Genomic DNA, 21,557 nt, shown 5'->3' on the forward strand with positions numbered 1-21,557 from the left:
GCACTAGGTCGGTGAGCCCTTCAGTTGTTGTTGTCGTTTGGTGGGAGTGTCATTGTCTGGGGCTGCATGAGTGCTGTACATGTTGTACATTACTGTGACCGGACTTACTCCTCCCTACCCTGTCACCCCCCCCCCCCTCTGTCCCTGTCACCCCCCCTCTGTCGCTGTCATCACCCCCCTCTGTCCCTGTCATCACCCCCCTCTGTCCCTGTCATCACACCCTCTGTCCCTGTTGTCACCTCCTCCCCTCTGTCCCTGTCACCACCCCCCCATCCCTGTCATCTTCCCCCCTCTGTCCCTGTCATCCCCCTCTGTCCCTGTCATCCCCCTCTGTCCCTGTCATCTTCCCCACCTCTGTCCCTGTCACCCCCCCCCTCTGTCCCTGTCATCCCCCCCCTCTGTCCCTGTTATCTCCCACCCCCCTCTGTCTCTGTCATCTTTCCCCCTCTGTCTCTGTCATCTTCCCCCCTCTGTCTCTGTCATCTCCCCCCCTCTGTCCCTGTCATCTCCCCCCTCTGTCCCTGTTATCTCCCACCCCCCTCTGTCCCTGTCATCTTCCTCCCTCTGTCCCTGTCATCTTCCCCCCTCTGTCTCTGTCATCTTCCCCCCTCTGTCCCTGTCATCTTCCCCCCCTCTGTCCCTGTCATCTTCCCCCCTCTGTCCCTGTCATCTTCCCCCCTCTGTCTCTGTCATCTTCCCCCCTCTGTCCCTATCATCTTCCCCCCTCTGTCCCTATCATCTTCCCCCCTCTGTCCCTATCATCTTCCCCCCTCTGTCCCTGTCATCTTCCCCTCTCTGTCCCTGTCATCTCCCCCCCTCTGTCCCTGTCATCTTCCCCTGTCTGTCCCTGTCACCCCCTCTCACTCTCCCTGTCACCCCCTCTCTTTCTCTCTGTGTCACCCCTTCCTTCTCTCTCTCTGTTTCACCCCCCTTTCTCTCCCTGTCACCCCCTCTCTCTCCCCCTCCGTGTCACCCCCCCCCTCTTGCTCCATGTCACCCCCCTCTCCCTCCCTACGTGTCACCCCCCTCTCTCTGTGTCACCCTCTCTCTCTGTGTCACCCCCCTCTCTCCCTCTCTCTGTGTCACCCCCCTCTCTCCCTCTCTTCGTGTCAACTCCCTCTCTCCGTGTCAGCCCCCTTTCCCTCTCTCTGTGCCAGTCCCTTTGCCTCTCTCCCTGTCACCCCCTTTGCCTCTCTCTCCGTGTCAGCCCCCTCTCTCTCCCTGTCACCCCCTTTGCCTCTCTCCATGTTAGCCCCCTCTCTCTCCCTGTCAACCCCCTCTCTCTCTGTCAACCCCCCACCCCCTGTCTCTCTATGTCAAACCCCCACTCTCTCTGTTGAACCCTCTCTCTCTCGGTTGTTGTCGTTAATATTTATTTTTGTAACTTAATTCTGAATAAAACATTTAACAGTGTAATTTTATGAGATATTTTACGAGGGCGTGTTTAGGGGCGGCGCAGGGTAGGGTTTGGGTGGGGCAACAAGTGGCGAGTAACTCTTAAGACCTGGCTAGTAGCTCAGGACTTGAAATTTTGAGCCCTGCTCTATGTTGTACATTACATACCCCTGCACTATATACTTTATGTTGTACATTACATACCTCTGACTCCTGCACTATATACTCTATGTTGTACATTACATACTCCTGACCCCTGCACTATATACTCTATGTTGTACATTACATACTTTTGACCCCTGCACTATATACTCTGTATTGTACAAAGTACATGTTGATAATAATGTTATAACATCCTCCAACTTTGGAACCTTAAACAGAAAGTGATAATGAGGGAGGAGTCAGTAACCCAATGATGGTGGTCTTCAGGATCAGTCCAGTCTTCATCTTGGTTGTTCTTCCCCCATCCTCACTCTCTGACCTTTGGTGGGGCTCAGCCCCGCTGTTATTCATGACTAAATCATGGACTAAATAAGGAAGTGCGGGACTTCTTGTGTTGGGAAGATGGCAATGAGTGATAGAGGGGGAGGGGACACTCGTCCTATAATCCCCCTCATCACTGTCACTCCTATAAAAGACAGTTCTCGTTGTTTCCTCACTCTCTGACTAAGGTCCATGAATAAAGAAATTAACTGGTAGGAGATCAGAGGACCCATTTACTGGTTACCTGGAGGGTGGAATTGTAAGATCCTCAGAGACAAAGATGTCTGATGTGGGCGGAGTCCTGGTTTAGGGGAACCAATCTGCTGATTTCTAGTAATAATCTTTGCATTTCTATTTTAGTACATGGACGGGAGATGAGGAAAACCTCAAAGGATTGTCTCACTTTGTCTCCAGACTTTAAAGTAGAAGATGAGGACATCACACAGTATAGTCCAGGAGAAAACCCGGCTACCTCAAATGTCCATCCGGCACCACACAGTGTAGATGGACCATCGTATTCCTCTTATCCTGAGGAACCTCAGACTGTGAGGGACAGTGCCGGACCATCGTATTCCTCTTATCCTGAGGAATCTCAGACTGTGAGGGACAGTGCCGGACCATCATATTCCTCTTATCCTGAGGAACCTCAGACTGTGAGGGACGGTGCCGGACCATCGTATTCCTCTTATCCTGAGGAACCTCAGACTGTGAGGAAAGGTGCTGTCCTTCCAACAGATAAGAGGTTTTCCTGTACTGAGTGTGGGAAGTGTTTCCGTTTTAAATCCAAACTTAATGAGCATAAAAGAACCCACACAGGAGAGAAACCATATAGCTGCCCTGAGTGCGGGAAGTGTTTCAGATTTGAATCCAGTCTTTATGAACATAAAAGATCTCACACAGGTGAGAAGCCACATTCCTGTCCTGAGTGCGGGAAGCGTTTCAATTTTAAATCTAGACTTATTGTACATAAAAGATCTCACACAGGGGAGAAGCCATATTCCTGCCCTGAGCGTGGGAAAGTTTGTTTAACAAAGTCCCAGATTTCCACACACCTGGGATGTAACAAGGGGGATAATCCAAATTCATGTTCTGAGTGTGGAAAATGTTATTCAAGCCTTTCAAGTCTTTACAGACATCAGAAATTGCACTCAGGGGATAGGCTGTATTCCTGTCCTGAGTGCGGGAAATGTTTTTCAGACAAGTCCAGTATTTACAGACATCAGAAATTGCACACAGGTGAGAAGCCCTATTCATGTGCTGAGTGCGGGAAATGTTTTTTACACAAGTCCGATCTTGACAGACATCAGAAATTGCACACAGGTGAGAAGCCGTATTCCTGTTCTGAGTGTGGGAAATGTTTTGTACAAAAATCAGGACTTGTTACACATCAGAGGTCTCATACGGGGGAGAAGCCATATTCATGTTCTGAGTGCGGGAAATGTTTTGTACGAAAACAACACCTTGTTAAACATCAAAGGTCTCACACGGGGGAAAAGCCGTATTCCTGTTCTGTGTGTGGGAAATGTTTTTCAGATAATTCACTTCTTTGCACACATCAGAGATTGCACACGGTTGAGAAGTCTCATTCCTGTCCTGAGTGCGGGAAATGTTTTCTACAAAAATCACATCTTCTCAGGCATCAAAGTTCTCACACGGGGGAAAAGCTATATTCTTGCCCTGAGTGCGGGAAATGTCTTTCAAGGAAGTCACATCTTGTCAGACATCAGAGATCGCACACGGGGGAGAAGCCGTATTTCTGCCCTGAGTGCGGGAAATGTTTTTCAAGGAAGTTCTATCTTTGTAGGCATCAGAAATCGCACACAGGTGAGAAACCATTTCCCTGTCCCGAGTGCGGGAAACGTTTTTCAAGAAAGGCACATCTTTACATACATCAGACCTTTCACACGGGGGAGAAGCCTTATTCCTGTCCTGAGTGCGGGAAATGTTTTTCACAGAAGTCCCATCTTTACTCACATGAGAAGACTCACACGGGGGAGAAGCCATATTCCTGTCCTGAGTGCGGGAAATGTTTTTCACAGAAGTCCGATCTTTGCAAACATCAGAAGACTCACACGGGGGAGAAGCCGCATTCCTGTCCTGAGTGTGGGAAATGTTTTTCACACAAGTCCGATCTTTACAGACATCAGAGGACTCACACGGGGGAGAAGTCACTTTCCCATCCTGAGTGAAGGAATTGTTCCTCATGGAAGTCCAATCTTTCCAGACATCAGAGGTCTCACACGGGGGAGAAGCCATATTCCTGTTCTGAGTGAGGGAAATGTTCCTCACAGAAGTTCTGTCTTCCTGTACATCAGGGGTCCCACACAACCTTGGAGGTGTATTAGTGCCTTGAGTGCGGGAAATGTCTTCTATATGAATGTTGGTGGACATGTGGGGAAGAAGCACACCCTAATATACACCTCAGATATACTCCATGGCTGATCTTCATCATGTAAGAAACACTTCATAAGGAGATCAGAGATCACCAGAGACATGGATGAAGTGTTGTCCCGTGTTGGCCATTGATAGCAGGAGAAAAATAAAAATGGAGTCCTTACCTTTCATTGGCTGAGTACATTTTGTGGTGGAAACTTACAGGTCTGTTTAATGATTTAATCACTTCATCTCTGGAAGGTTTTACCCCCACCCCTCCCTCCCCCCTTCATGGCCAGGCTATTTTTTGCCATTCAGCACTGCGCTACTTTTACTGGTAATTGCGTGGTAGTGCAACGCTGTACACAAACAAAATTTATATAATTGTTTTTCCCCACAAATAAATATTTATTTTGGTGGTATTTGATCACCATTGGGTTTTTTTTTTGTTTTTGTTTTTACTGCTATATAAAAAAAGAAAGATCGAAAATTTTGAGAAAATAAAAATTGTTTAATTTCTGTTATAAAACATATCTAAAACATTTAAAAAATCATTTTTTTTTTTTTTATATAAATTTTGTCTAAATGTATTCTGCTACATGTCTTTGGTATAAAAAATAAACAAAAAATCCTTGGGTGAAAAAAATTAATAAAAAATCCTAATAAATGTATGTTATTTGGTTTGTGTGAAAGTTATAGCGTCTACAAACTACAGAAAAGATACTGGAATTTTTATTTATTTTTTTATGCTAGTAATGGCGGTGATCAGCAACTTATAGTGGGAGTGTGATAGACAATCTGACACTAGCTGACACTGGGGAGTATCTGACACTGACATCACCAGTGACACTAATACAGTGATCAGTGCTAATAATATGCATTGTCACTGTACTAATAACACTGGCTGGGAAGGGGGTAACATCTAGGGGCAATAAATGCACACAAACATGTTGATAATAATGTGATAACATCCTCCAACTTTGGAACCTTAAACAGAAAGTGATAATGAGGGAGGAGTCAGTAACCCAATGATTGTGGTCTTCAGGATCAGTCCAGTCTTCATCTTGGTTATTCTCCCCCCATCCTCACTCTCTGACCTCTGGTGGGGCTCAGCCCCGCTGTTATTCATGGCTAAATCATGGACTAAATAAGGAAGTGCGGGACTTCTTGTGTTGGGAAGATGGCAATGAGTGATAGAGGGGGAGGGGACACTCGTCCTATAATCCCCTCATCACTGTCACTCCTATAAAAGACAGTTCTCGTTGTTTCCTCACTCTCTGACTAAGGTCCATGAATAAAGAAATTAACTGATAGGAGATCAGAGGACCCATTTACTAGTTACCTTGAGGGTGGAATTGTAAGATCCTTCCTCAGAGACAAAGCTGCCTGATGTGGGCGGAGTCCTGGTTTAGGGAAACCAATCTGCTCATGTCTAGTAATAATCTTTGTATTTCTATTTTAGTAGATGGATGGGAGATGAGGAAAACCTCAGAGGATTGTCTCACTTTGTCTCCAGACTGTAAAGTAGAAGATGAGGACATCACACAGTATAGTCCAGGAGTAAACCCGACTACCTTAAATGTCCATCCGGCAACACACAGTGTAGATGGACCATCGTATTCTTCTAATCCTGAGGAACCTCAGACTGTGAGGGATGGTGCCGGACCATTGTATTCCTCTTATCCTGAGGAACTTCAGACTGTAAGGAACGGTGCTGGACCATCGTATTCCTCTTACCCTGAGGAACCTCAGACTGTGAGGGACGGTGCCACACCATCGTATTCCTCTTATTCTGAGGAACCTCAGACTGTGAGGGACGGTCCTGGACCATCATATTCCTCTTATCCTGAGGAACCTCAGACTGTGAGGGACGGTGCCAGACCATCGTATTCCTCTTATCCTGAGGAACCTCAGACTGTGAGGGACGGTCCTGGACCATCATATTCCTCTTATCCTGAGGAACCTCAGACTGTGAGGGACGGTGCCAGACCATCGTATTCCTCTTATCCTGAGGAACCTCAGACTGTGAGGGACGGTGTCGGACCATTGTATTCCTCTTATCCTGAGGAACCTCAGACTGTGAGGGACGGTGTCGGACGATCGTATTCCTCTTATCTTCAGGCTTTGCGGGACAGTGCTGTCCTTCCAACAGATAAGAGGTTTTCCTGTACTGAGCGTGGGAAGAGTTTAAATTCTAAATCCAGTCTTTGTGTGCATAAAAAAATCCCATACAGGTGAGAAGCCATATTCCTGTCTTGAGTGTGGAAAGTGTTTCTGTTTTATATCCAATCTTAGTGAGCATAAAAGATCACACACAGGTGAAAATCCATATTCCTGTCCTGAGTGCGGACAGGACGACGAGCATGCAGATGAGCTTCCCTGAGACGGTTTCTGACAATTTGTGCAGAAATACTTTGGTTATGCAAACCGATTGTTTCAGCAGCTGTCCGGGTGGCTGGTCTCAGACGATCTTCAAGGTGAAGATGCTGGATGTGGAGGTCCTGGGCTGGTGTGGTTACACGTGGTCTGCGGTTGTGAGGCCAGTTAGATGTACTGCCAAATTCTCTGAAACGTCTTTGGAGACGGCTGATGGTAGGGAAATGAACATTCAATTCATGGGCAACAGCTCAGATGGACATTCCTGCAGTCAGCATGCCAATTGCACGCTCCTTCAAAACTGGTGACATCTGTGGCATTGTGCTGTGTGATAAAACTGCACATTTTAGAGTGGCCTTTTATTGTGGCCAGCCTAAGGCACACCTGTACAATAATCATGCTGTCTAATCAGCATCTTGATATGCCGCACCTGTGAGGTGGATGGATTATCTCGGCAAAGGAGAAGTGATCACTAACACAGATTTAGATGAATTTGTGAACAATATTTGAAAGAAATAGGCCTTTTGTGTACATAGAAAAAGTCTTAGATATTTGAGTTCAGCTCAAATTCCCCATATGCCCTATGTCCTCAATTGAAAAAAAAATATTGAAAAAAATGTATTTATAATGTCTAGTGAAATCAGTGCAACAAAAAGCAAAAAAAATAGGAAATAGGTGCTGGAGTCCTTCACTGATTATCACCCAAATTAGCGCAATCTTCCTGCCAACTTGGCCAGATGCGTCGTGAAAAATATAACTTGAATATAGTGGTGGTGACACCCTCCGTGCAAAGTGTTGCCGAGAGCCAGGAAAGTCGTCAGCCAAGCCAGGTCATGCACAGAGGAACACAGAGAACCGAAGACTGCTAGAAGTGATGCACCTTGGAGCACAAACACAAGGGCAAAGGACTGCAAGCCAACAGGTGATATATATAGTCAGGTGTGCAACATCATCACTGAGCGACGCCCAGGCAGCAAGTGCTGATGCAAACAGAGTTTATAAAAGTCTTCACATGTCCAAGATGGCTGCCAACAGGAAGGCCTCACTTGTAGCTATGGTGGAGACCAGGAGAAAGGGAGCTAATTCTAAATCACAGGAGAACATTCCCTCTGCCGGAGATCATTTCAACACTCAGACTCAGTGTGATGTATCCCTTGCACTGGAGCAGGACCACCAATGTCCATACCAGACCCTCAATCCAGACATGAAGGGGGGAAAAGCATGCAACCCCCAAACCATACCAGGTCACATGACCTCATTCCTCGTGGCATCATTGGTCCTTGAGACATTGAGACTGCTTCCTTAGGAACCAGTGATAGTGGGGTGCTGACATATAGAGAAGCAGTAGAAATAAAGCTCAGATGAAACAGGGGTCCGAACAGGCTAATGTTCTGGTGTTCATCGGAATATCCAAAGTTTACTCCGAAACAAGGTTTAGACCTTGCTGTCAACTCATCCTTAGATGCCAGTTGCTACTGCGAGGCAGAAATTCTTCCTTAACAGAAACTCTAGAAGCCTTTTGAGGAACCCTGACAGAGAAAGGCTGGACTAGGCAGTTAGATATCTCTATCTTCCTTAGTGGGGGTGGGGATGACCCCATCTATAAGGATATACATGACATACACACACACAGCACAAGGCAGTGTTCACACTACGAGACGTTTCCCGGGGCTGCAGTTCCTCTGAGCTCCACAAGGTGGTGTTTTAATTTTTAACCAAACACGACGTCTCTGTGGAAGAGAGGAAGTTCCAGGTGAGAGGTGAGTCGGGATGACGTAGAGGGGAGATGTTGCTGAAAGTGGCAGCAGAGGAGGTATTAAGATCTTATTTTCTAATTGACACCCAGTAACTCCCCCGTCATGTCCGTCCTCTTCCTCCATAGCGACTGTGACATCTTTTATGTCCAGCAGATGATACACACAAATATAGTGTGGAAACCTAGATTAACTCCTTCAGGGGCAGAACATTTCCCTACTTACGAGGCCAGAACATTTTCTTAATTTTGGGGATAAATTCTAGTAATATGGTCCTCTAAACAAACAGCACTGACAATAAATAGAAAAGACAATGACCATCCTGGCCATACATGGTCTTCAATAGGCAATTATTACACTACACAGGCAGCCAATGGGCAACCATTTCACTAGGAGTATGAAGCATAGAGCCCCTTACATTGCAGGTCAGGAAGAAAGCATAGGTGATGGACTGTAAGGTCCCATAGTGGGGAGCCTTGCAGGCAATTATCCTGATTAGCTGGAAAAGCAAACGAGGAGGTTCCCTTTCCTGGACATCATGATGACCCTACATCGACTTTACAGCACTGCCTCAGAGCAAAACACGAAGACTGAAGAAGGACCGTATTTATCATTCCTTATCTGCAGATCTAAAACTAATCAAAACCAGTTCAGAAACAAAACTAGCCCAACAGAGAAAAGGGAATTTATCATCTAGCAGATAAAAACGGTCCCAGGACCTTGAAAATGTAATAAAATTTAACAATCCATACAAAATGTGTTCCCATGGGGGCAGTAGTCCTTAAATGTACAACAACCCTCCGACTACCCCCACCCCCCTGCCCCCACATCCACATTCTAAACCATCCAAATAATTCTTACTTTAATTTCCCAAAGTTATCCATCAACAAGGAGACCCGTATAGATCAAATGAGGATGGAGGTGGACCAAAGTCACATGACTGATAGGATACTAAACCTCACCCTGGAGGTCATCTACCTGCTGACCGGAGAGGTGAGGAGGATTCTGGGAGGTCACATGACATCACTCTTATCTCTATTAATAAAACACAGACCTGACAGGAGAGGTGAGGAGGATTCTGGGAGGTCACATGACATCACTCTTATCTCTATTAATAAAACACAGACCTGACAGGAGAGGTGAGGAGGATTCTGGGAGGTCACATGACATCACTCTTATCTCTATTAATAAAACACAGACCTGACCCGAGAGGTGAGAAGGATTCTGGGTGGTCACAGGACATCACTCTTATCTCTATTAATAAAACACAGACCTGACTGGAGAGGTGAGGAGGATTCTGGGAGGTCACATGACATCACTCTTATCTCTATTAATAAAACACAGACCTGACCCGAGAGGTGAGAAGGATTCTGGGTGGTCACATGACATCACTCTTATCTCTATTAATAAAACACAGACCTGACCCGAGAGGTGAGAAGGATTCTGGGTGGTCACATGACATCACTCTTATCTCTATTAATAAAACACAGACCTGACCGGAGAGGTGAGGAGGATTCTGGGAATCTAACATGATATTCCTATTGGTTCTCCAATACAGAGATTTCCTCTTCTGAAGTCAGGTGATCATATGACCATCACAGTGCCTCCATGTGACTCCCTAAAACCTGAGAGACACAACATGCAGAAGATTCTAGAAGTCACCAAGAAGATGATGGAGCTGCTGAGAGGAGAGGTGAGCGGTGCTGGGAATTCTGGGACATTATCCAGTAACAGACAAGGGATGTGTCTCGATGGTGACTGTATCATTGTGTGTGTCAGGTTCCTATAAGGTGTCAGGATGTCACTGTCTGTTTCTCCATGGAGGAGTGGGAGTATTTAGAAGGACACGAGGATCTCTACAAGGACGTCATGATGGAGAATCAGCCGCCCCTCACATCACCGGGTAAGAGGAGACTTTATTGTAAAGGAGAGAGCAGTACGGAGGGTCCACCTAGATCCCCCATCATCTGATAAAGACATAGAAACAATGTATTCAGTCAGTGTGTGTGTTTCCTACAGATGGATCCAGTAATGGGAACCCACCAGAGAGATGTCCCCGTCCTCTATATTCCCGGGATTCCACACAGAAAGATCACAACTATTCAAAACCTGATCAGGTAGATGAGGAACAGTAACTGATAGTATCTTTAGGATCTGTACATTATCTGCATTGGTACAATTAATGTCATTTTTATTATATACATCACACACTAAATCGAAATTTACACCCTCGACAACAAAAATGTCTGTTACGAAGGGAGAAATTTTCAGTAAAATTAAGAAGTTTAAAACATAACTCCAAACAATTCAATTAAGCATGACTATATAACATTTAAATAAAACATAATTCCAATAGTACCTTCAGGTTATTTGACACTGGCAAGCTTTTGAGGACACACCTGCCAGGGGCCCCTCCCCTATAAACCTCCCCCACCCAGTGAGTCCTCAGTCGATGGAGCGCTTCTCCTTCACGGAAAAAAATCAGCTTCACTAGTTTTATTTTGTTTGAATTCTTCAATGAACATCTCACGGTCCTCTAACACCTATACAGAAGAAGTGTATCTGGATCAGAGCAACCTCTGTAAAACCTTGGGAGTCGTACCCAGACCCTACTCTGTGAAGATGGCCTGTGATGATTCTTCAGGCACTGAATCCTGTGTGGGACGCTCACATTGGCACTCGTTGAAACTCGTCGAGTTAGCCGCAGAGTGCTATACAGGTCCAGGGTGGGGGTCCATCGCTATGGAACCCGGTCCCTGAAGACCCCTTCATGGGTTTGCCCATCGTGAAGAAGGAAGAATTTACTTTATATATAGTCCAAATTCATGGACAGGTAAGACAGGGTCACCCTGTACCATTACCTTATAAATGGGGGTGTCCATGGAATGTATTCCCTTTTCAAATTTGGTGTTAAATTTCAACTACTCAGACCTCAGTCTCAGGTGGATAGTTAGGTGTTACATTACACCACTGGTCACACACTTTAATACCACTTTGAACTAGAACCCATGTAAGGTACTCAGGGGCTTCCTTTCACCTTTTCACCACTAGGATTCGTTGCAGGACAGTCTACACCTGGGTTACGGCATTCTTTCTGCAGACACACTTATCCTCTCCTGCACCCTACTGTCAGGGTGCCAGGAAATCAGTCCACACAAAGTAAAATAAAGCAGTTTATTAGAGCAACAACAATAAACGTACAGCAAGTGTGAGGAGCGAAATCATGAACAGTCAGGGTCAAGTCCAGAGCGGGTAGTCATCCAAGCCGGGATCGAGTCTAGAAGCCGGTAGTCATCCAAGCCAGGGTCGAGTCCAGAGGCAGGTAGTCTGCAGATGCCGGGTCGTCTACCGATGAATGGTCATCTGGGGAATCGAGAGCCAGGAAAGTTGTCAGCCACGCCAGGTCATATACAGAGGAACACGGAGAACAGAAGACTGTTAGTAGTGATGGAGCACAAACACAAGGGCAAAGGACTGCAAACCAACAGGTGATATATATATAGTCAGGTGTGCAACATCATCACTGAGCGATGCCCAGGCAGCAGGCAAGTGCTGATACAAACAGAGTTTATAAAAGACAGCAGTCTGCACATATCCAAGATGGCTGCCAACAGGAAGGCAAGGTAGGACCTTGACAATACCCTCCCCTCAACGGCCCCTCCTCCGCGGAGCAAAAAAAAAAATGGTTTCTGAGGAAAGCGAGCATGGAAAGCGCGGAGAAGGGCGGGAGAATGAACATCAGTGGAGTGAACCCAGGAGCGCTCCTCAGGACCATAACCCTTCCAGTGCACCAGGGATTGAACCTGACTTCAGAACAGACAAGAATCCAAGATGTTGCTAAGCTAACCTCATACCCCTCATGATTGCTCACAGGAATGGGATGAGGGCAAGGAAGAAAAGAAGTATAGTGATTGTAAACCAGTGACTTCAAAAGTGACATGTGGAAGACATTGGAGATACGCATGCCAGGAGGAAAATCAAGGGCATAGGCCACCGATTTCACCTTATGGAGGATGCGAAAAGGCCCAAAAAAACAGGGTGCCAGGTTAGGAGTGGGTACCCTGAGGTTGAGATTACGGGTCGACAAACATACCCTCTCCCCGACCTGGTACGAATCAGCAGATAAACATCTCTGGTCTGCCTGAAGCTTTCGACACTGTGCAGAGACCCATAAAGACTCTTGAATCTGCACCCAAGAGGAATGGAGGACATGAAGATGATCCTCCACAGCCGGGATGTCCTGTGGTGAGAATGACTCAGGCAACACAATGGGCTGAAACCCTTAATTGGCCATGAATGGAGGCATTCTGGAAGACGAGTTGATGGCAAAGTTCCTGGCAAACTCTGTCCAGGGTAACAGATCAACCCAATTGTCCTGATGCCAGAACTAAGGGTAGGTTAGATGGTCAGTGCAAAAATATAGGGATTCAAACGTAAAAAGTAAACATAGCAATTTATTGTGAAATAGTATTATCTTTAGTACATTTCCGTACAGATATAGGCTCAGCCTTTTATATGTGACCAGTATAAACACAAAAAACATACGTAAAAAACAACGTCCAGACGAAGCTACGCCAATCGGAGAAGCGAAACGCGTTGACGTCATCACCCCCGACCAGTGCAACAAACGAGTGTCATAGACGTGGACAGCAGGGGAGCTATTCGGAGCCGGAGGATCGGAAGTAACGCACGGACCAGGCACTTCAGCGGCTTCCCAGCGGAGGACAGAAGACAGAGCAGTGCGGCAAGGAGTTGGAGGTCAGGTAAGTGAAAAACACTAAACCGTCCAGGAAGAGGGGTGAAGAATCAGCCGTTCGGCTGACAGAGTGTCTCTGATGAGGCGGGGACAAACACTGAGGCATCCCGCAGTATAGCCACACAGACACACACTCTGCATAGTCCCCGAGAAACGGCGGGGCATTCAAACTACCTGACACCCCTCCACCAATGCTGCAAACACAAAAAGGAGATATACCCTGAAATAACCCCCTAACCAAATTAATGACCCGCTGAAACCTGACATTCCAGTTTACACCTTGAGAGGGAAGCAGTTAGAAATCAAGGCAATTGCCGATCCAACCACGAGTCATAGAATAGACTCGGAGTAAAGGAGAGAAAATACTGCCATAACCTCGGATTGTGTAAATACCTTAAGTGGAGAAGCAACCACTCCAGCTACCCAACACCCCGGACCCCACCCAACCTGCTTTTTTCAAGCAAAAAACTACTGATTAACAACTTCCCCCACAAGTCCACAGACACACATCATAGGAGAATATAAAAACAATGTACATCGCCAGAATGATTCAATTTTGATTATTAATACCCTAATGATGTCATATTATGCACCGGCCGGTACCTTGTTAAATGTAAAATGTTAAATGTTTAATGTTTTACGTTGTATGTCTTGTTTTTTACGTATGTTTTTTGTGTTTATACTGGTCACATATAAAAGGCTGAGCCTATATCTGTACGGAAATGTACTAAAGATAATACTATTTCACAATAAATTGCTATGTTTACTTTTTACGTTTGAATCCCTATATTTTTGCACTGACCATCTAGCCTACCCTTAGTTCTGACACCTGAACAGAACACCTTTTGTATGCTTGCCCTGGTTAGGTCAGACAAGTATTATTTTAATACAGGGACCTACAACAGCAATTTATAACCATATGCTCCTTACCCTCACCTTATATCCAATTGTCCTGATGGTCAGAGATATAGCAGTGGAGAAATTGCTCTAGAGCTTGGTTTGAACGCTCAGCGGCACCATTGGACTGCGGATGGTAGGCAGAGGAGAAGTAAAGTGGAATACCCAACTGGGAGCAAAAGGCGCACCAGAACCTGGAGACAAACTGGCTCCCATGGTCCGAGACAATCTCCTTAGACAACCTGCGTAAGCAGAAAACCTCCCTGGCAAACACGGAGGCAAGCTCCTGAGCTGTAGGCAGTCACTTAAACAGAACACAGTGGCACATTTTGGAGAACCGGTCGACACCCATGAGGATAACTGTGTAACCTCGAAACGCTGGAAGTTCCACAATAAAATCCATGGCCAGGTGAGACCAGGGATGCTCCCCATTGCAATAGGCCCAAGGGAAGGTGCCGCAGAGATTTGTTCTGGGCACAGACCGAAGAAGCAGTCACATACGCAGCAACATCAATGCGGAGAGATGGCCACCAGAACTGACGGGAAATAGCACAGGACATCTGGTTATTACCAGGATGACCGGCAGTCTTGGAATTGTGGTACATGCGCAACAGTCTGATGCGCAACCCCTCAGGTACAAAACATTTGACAGCAGGTCTCTCAGTGGGAGCAACAGGTTGGGCAGCCAAGATATCTTCCCCAAGAGGAGAGGTTAAGTTGGTGCGGATGGAAGCCAGGATATGATCCGAAGGTATGACCGGGGTCAGCACGGAGTCCTCCCTGGACAACTCAGAATACTGGAGAGACAAGGCATCAGCTTTAACATTCTTGGAGCTAGGCAAATAGGAGTCCAAATAGTTAAAACAAGACAAGAATAAGGCCCATCTGGCCTGACGGGGTGTGAGCCTCTTGGCCTCCAAGAGATACGTCAGGTTCTTATGATCGTGAGAATGAGAACTGGAACCACAATAACTTCAAGCAAGTGTCTCCACTCCTTGAGAGCCAGGATAATGGTCAAGAGCTCTCTGTCTCCAATCTCGTTATTGCATTCAGCTGGAGACAGCTTCATGGAGTAGAACCCACAAGGAAGTAATGCCCCATACACACGTGCAGATTATCTGCAGACTTTTGTCTGCAGACTTACCTATTCTATGTAGTGCAAGGGCCTGCCGGATTGCATACAAATTGAAAGTGTTTAGGTTTGACCTCATATTATATGGTTTTGGTAAGTCTGCAGACAAAAGTCTGCAGATAATCTGCACGTGTGTATGGGGCATTAGGGTCCCTCAAGTGTCCGACGCCGAGACAGGAGGGCGCCTACACCCGTCTCAGACACATCCACCTCTAGGACAAAGGGCAAACCAGCATTGGGATGAGACAGAATGGGAGCTGAAGTGAAAGCAGACTTGAGGGCCTCGAAAGCTTGGATGGCAGCAGGTGTCCAATTGTGGGAATCGCTGCCCTTCTTGGTCAGATCTGAGATAGGTTTGGCCAAAGAGGAAAAGTTTCTGATAAATTTCCGATAGTAGTTGGCAAACCCAAGGAAACGCTGAATGGAACGGAGACCACTAGGGCGAGGCCATTGTAGAACAGCTGAAACCTTCTGAGGGTCCATGGAGAACTGGAGAAATGATGTAGCCCAAGAAGGCAACCTGAAACAGGTGGAATTCACATTTCTCAAGCTTACAGAAAAGCCCATTGTCACGTAACCATTGCAGCACCCATCTGGCATCCAGGTAGTGTGATTCAATGGATTCCGAGTAAATCAAGATGTTGTCCAAATAGACTACCACTCCATGCTGCAACATATCACGAAATACATCATTGATGAACTCCTGGATGACCGAGGGGGCGCATTGCAAAAGCCAAAGGGCAGATAGTTATTCATAATGACCGATTCTGGTTTTAAACGCTGTCTATCACTCATCCCCCTCCTTGATCGTTACGAGGTTATACGCGGCCCTTAGGTCAAGCTTGGTAAAGACTGTTGCTCCCTTCAGACGGTTGAACAATTTAGTAATGAACGGAATTGGGTATGCATTCTTGACCGTGATGCAATTGAGGCCCCTATAATCAATGCAAGGTCTCAACTCACCCCCCTTCTTTACAAAGAAAAAACTGGCACCCGCTGGAGAAGCAGACTTGTGAATGTGCAAGCGCATCCGCCACATACTCCTCCGTGGCCTCTTCTTCCCGAGAGGATAAACCCTGCCACAAGGGGGAATGGCACCAGGTTGCAAGTCAAGGGCACAATTGTACAGACGATGAGGGGGAAAAGTACCAGCGTGCACCTTGTCAAATACATCTTGATACTCATTATATTCAGTAGGCAACACTGAATCCAAGGAGGTACAAAGTACCTTAACAGGCCCATTGGTACAAACAGCGCCACACTGTGGAGACCAGGAGAGGATCGCGACTGACTGCCAATCAAAGGTCGAAGTGTTTTTCTGAAGCCAAGAGTACCCAAAAACAACAGAGTAGTGTGGGGATGATATAACCTGGAAACAGGTTGACTTCCTGTGAACAGCCCCTATCGTCATGTCAGCTGGAACAGTCTAGTGGGTAACCTGTGCTGGTTGCAGGAGTCTGCCAATAATTGCCTCGATAACTAGTGGAGAAAGACGAGACTGCAAGGGTATGAAATTCACAGCAGCAAACGTACTGATGATGATACACACATATATAGTGTAGAAACTTAGATTAACTCCTTCCGGGGCAGAACATTTCCCTACTTAAGAGGCCAGAATATTTTCTTAATTTTGGGATAAATTCTAGTAATATGGTCCTCTAAACAAACAGAACTGACAATAAACAGACAAGACAGTGACCATCCTGACCATACATGGCCTTCAATGGGCGATTATTACACTACACAGGCAGCCAATGGGCAACCATTTCACTATGCAGCCAACACAATGATGGGGTGCGGGGGTCAGGAGTATGGAGCATAGAGCCCATTACATTGCTGGTCAGTAAGAAAACATTCCCCAGGCTGCCATGAAGAATATGTTCCATCATTGGTGTCAGAGAGAGGAAAATACTGAGGGATGTAGAGGAGCTGAGGGGTCTGTGAGGAGTAATGGATAGGTGATGGACTTTAAGGTCCCGTAGCGGGGAGCCTTGCAGGCAATTATCCTGATTAGCTGGCAAAACAAACGAGGAGGTTCCCCTTCCCTTCCTGGATGACCCTACATCGACCTCAGAGCACTGTCTCAGAGCAAAACACGAAGACTGAAGAAGGATTGTATTTATCAATCCCTATCTGCAGATCTAAAACTAATCAAAACCAGTTCAGAAACAAAACAAGCCCAACAGAGAAAAGGGAATTTATCATCTAGCAGATGAAGAGGGTCCCAGGATCTTGAAAATGTAATAACATTAAACAGTCCATACAAAATGTGTTCCCATGAGAGCAGTAATCCTTAAATGTACAACATCCCTCTGAATACCCCCCACCTCCACAGCCACATTCTGTTAGTGTGTGACCAAAACCATCCAAATAATTCTTACTTTAATTTCCCAAAGTTATCCGTCTACAAGGAGACCTGTATAGATGAAATGAGGATGGAGGAGGACTGGAGTCACATGACTGAGAAGATACTAAACCTCACCATGGAGGTCATCTACCTGCTGACCGGAGAGGTGAGGAGGGTTCTGGGAGGTCACATGATATCACTCTAATTTCTATTAATATAACACAGACCTGACCGGAGAGGTGAGTAGCATCCTGGGATTCTAACATGATATTCCTTTTGCTTCCTCAATACAGAGTTTTATTCTACTGAAGTCAGGTGATCATATGACCATCACAGTGCCTCCATGTGACTCCCTAAAACCTGAGAGACACAACATGCAGAAGATTCTAGAAGTCACCAAAAAGATGATGGAGCTGCTGCCAGGAGAGGTGAGCGGTGCTGGGAATTCTGGGACATTATCCAGTAACAGACAAGGGATGTGTCTGGATGGTGACTGTATCATTGTGTGTGTCAGGTTCCTATAAGGTGTCAGGATGTCACTGTCTATTTCTCCATGGAGGAGTGGGAGTATTTAGAAGGACACAAGGATCTCTACAAGGACGTCATGATGGAGAATCAGCCGCCCCTCACATCACCGGGTAAGAGGAGACTTTATTGTAAAGGAGAGAGCAGTACGGAGGATCCACCTAGATCCCCCATCATCTGATAAACACATAGAAACAATGTATTCAGTCAGTGTGTGTGTTTCCTACAGATGGATCCAGTAATGGGAACCCACCAGAGAGATGTCCCCGTCCTCTGTATTCCCGGGATTCCACACTGGAAGATCACAACTATTCAAAACCTGATCAGGTAGATGAGGAACAATCACTGATAGTATCATTTGGATCTGTACATTATCTGCATTGTTACAATTAATGTAATTTTTATTATATATTCAGAGTGGAGACCTGAGAGATTCTAAAGTTAAGGTTAAAGAAGAGGCAAAAGAGGAGGATGATGCGGATGGGGTGATGGAGGAATCCATGAATCTAAAAGGACACAAAGATCTGTACCAGGATACCATGATGGAATCATCCAGCTACAGAAACCCACCAGAGAGATGTCCCCGTCCTCTGTATTCCCGGGATTCCACACAGGAAGGTCACACCATCCCTCTCTGTTACAAGGTTGGTAGGTCGGAGCATCTAGAACATGGACTCATGGACATAATCTGTGGATTTTATTTACAGTATGTGATAGTAGAAGATCTTTTTTTTTTAATAACTTTTTGGTTTAGGGTGAAGATTTGATAGATATAAAAGTTGAAATAAAAGCAGAAGAAGAGACGTATGGGAGGGATGATCAGCAGTCTATGGAGGAGGATGGAATAACGAGGACATTTATAGAGGAGGACACCCCTACAGAGATCAGCACAGGTGGGTCATTAACATTAAATCCATTCCTCCACCCATACCAGGGACGTGCAGTCAGGGGAGGCCCATGAACATAAAAACAATCGAGGGTCGTAGCTCGGCATCCTGGAGCCATAAAGACCACACATTTGGGGGGTAAATAGCTACCTACCCCACCCACTGGTCACAATTTAGGGCTCCTAGCACCTATGGTTCTGGAGATACAGGGCTCCTTGTGCAGCTACATACAGCACGGCCAGTTTAAATACAAGGTGGCACAGGCTGTTTGTAGTAGACTGAGAGGATGACTTCTCGTCAGAGGCACTGAGCTCAATGGACAGCTTGGAGCCTTGGACCAAGGTTACAGCACCATTGGTCCAAGCTGTCCAATAGAAATGCTGCAGCGGAGGCTCTCCTCTCACTGCAGTGTCATAGAAGGGGGCGTGTGTCTAAAGCCTAGTACACACGCAACGAATTTACGCCGACCGGTCGTCCGTCTTTTGTCCAGAGTGGTGTTTTGTTGGTTGGAATGTGCTATAGACTGCACACGAATTTTCCCGCATGACAAAATTCTACTTCAGAAGTGATGTCATGTGTTGGTTTGCTTTGTTTGTGTTTTTTCTTCTCTGAGCATGCCCAGTCTTGCTCATAAGATTTTCCCCTGTCGAAATCTGTACTGACTGCACGAAAATCGGACGTGTTTTGACGGAGGCCAAAAATTTTATAGCCTGCACACCAGAATTTTTTTCGGCCGAAAAGTCAGAGTCGGTTGTCGGAAGCATCCTACTAACAAGCCGAAAATCGGCAGATCGGTCGTCGGACAAAAATTCCCGGCCGAATTTCGACGCGCGTGTACGAGGCTTAAGAGACAAATTCTCCCTTCCAGCCCAGTCCTCCTAACTATAAGGAAAAAAACATGGGTTTATGGGTATGGGGTTTACCCATAATTCCATGTTTTTCTCACACAGTTAAGAGGGAGAATCTGCTGCTACTGAAAATAGGCCTTAGGTACACAAAAGGCTTATTTCTCTCAAAAATTCTTCGCAAATCTGTCTAAATCTGTGTTAGTGAGCACTTCTCCTTTGCCAAGATAATCCGTCCACCTCACAGGTGTGGCATATCAATATGCTGATTGGACAGCATGATTATTGCCTTAGGCTGGCCACGATAAAAAGCCACTCTAAAATGTGCAGTTTGTATTGGGGAGGTCCAAAAACCAGTCAGTATCTGGTGTGACCACCATTTGCCTCACGAAGTGCAACTCACCTCCTTGCCATAGGGTTGATCAGGTTAGTTATTATGGCCTGTGGAATGTTGGTCCACTCCTCTTCAATGGCTGTGCAAAGTTGCTAATTATTGTCAGGACCTGGAACACGCTGTCGTATACGCCAATCCAGAGCATCCCAAACATGCTCCATGGGTGACATGTCCGGTGAGTATGCTGGCCATGCAAGAACTGGGATGTTTTCAGCTTCCAGGAATTGTGTACAGATCCTTGCACCATGGGGCCGTGCATTATCATGCTGGAACATGAGGGGATGGTCGTGGATGAATGGCACACAGTTTGTTGAAGACAAGCAGACTAAGGACATGGATTACTGGAACCATGTCCTGTGGTCTGATGAGACCAAGATAAACTTATTTGGCTCAGATGGTGTCAAGCGTGTGTGGTGGAAACCGGAGCATGATCCCCTCCCTTCGGAGACTGGGCCGCAGGGCAGTATTCCAACAAGACAACGACCCCAAACACACCTCCAAGATGACCACTTCCTTGCTAAAGAAGCTGAGGGTAAAGGTGATGGACTGGCCAAGCATGTCTCCAGACCTAATCCCTATTGAGCATCTGTGGGGCATCCTCAAACAGAAGGTGGAGGAGCGCAAGGTCTCTAACATCCACCAGATCTGTGATGTCATCATGGAGGAGTGGAAGAGGACTCCAGTGGCAACCTGTGAAGCTCTGGTGAACTCCATGCCCAAGAGGGTTAAGGCAGTGCTGGAAAATAATGGTGGCCACACAAAATATTGACACTTTGGGCCCAATTTGGATATTTTCACTTAGGGGTGTACTCACTTTTGTTGCCAGCAGTTTAGATATTAAGGGCTGTGTGTTGAGTTATTTTGAGTGGACAGAAAATTTACACTGTTATACAAGCTGTACACTCACTACTTTACATTGTAGCAAAGTGTCATTTCTTCAGTGTTGTCACATGAAAAGATAGAATAAAATATTTACAAAAATGTGAGGGGTGTACTTACTTTTGTGAGATACTGTATGTATATTTTTAGTTGGACTGTTTCACTGTTTTACCGTTAGTAAAGCAGTGACTTTAAAGTTTTAAATTTACTTTGCAAATTATATAGTCCAAAGCCCTGCACTATATACTCTATGTTGTACATTACATACTCCTGACCCCTGCACTATATACTCCATTTTGTACATTACATACTCCTGACTTCTGCTCTCTCCCTTCTACCCACTGCTATATATACACATAATATGGATTCTCTTTTGTTACACCCATTTTCCACCAGCTGGACATTTTATATCTGATGATCTGATTGGAGGACAGACTTTTACATGGTGATAATAATGTGATAACATCCTCCAGCTTTGGAACCTTAAACAGAAAGTGATAATGAGGGAGGAGTC

General features: G+C 45.9%; 2 protein-coding genes across 2 annotated transcripts in view; both read left to right on the top strand.

Moving 5' to 3' along the window:
• The window catches only part of LOC309564445 (uncharacterized protein), a 382,799-nt gene that overhangs the window by 182,369 nt on the left and 178,873 nt on the right, over positions 1-21,557 (top strand). Inside the window, 1 exon segment of the mRNA XM_082269075.1 lies at positions 2,478-4,008. Coding sequence (XP_082125201.1) covers positions 2,478-4,008 — 1,531 coding nt within the window.
• On the top strand, positions 7,649-19,902 carry LOC309563931 (uncharacterized protein; the record flags this gene model as incomplete). Its single annotated transcript, XM_082268562.1, has 5 exons — positions 7,649-7,774; positions 17,563-17,673; positions 18,034-18,151; positions 18,268-18,365; positions 19,876-19,902. The coding sequence occupies 5 exons, from the start codon at positions 7,649-7,651 to the stop codon at positions 19,900-19,902; spliced, it is 480 nt and encodes a 159-aa protein (XP_082124688.1).

This window comes from Pelophylax lessonae, assembly GCF_965119305.1.
Source record: "Pelophylax lessonae genome assembly, chromosome: 9".
NCBI classification, from domain to species: Eukaryota; Metazoa; Chordata; class Amphibia; order Anura; family Ranidae; genus Pelophylax; species Pelophylax lessonae.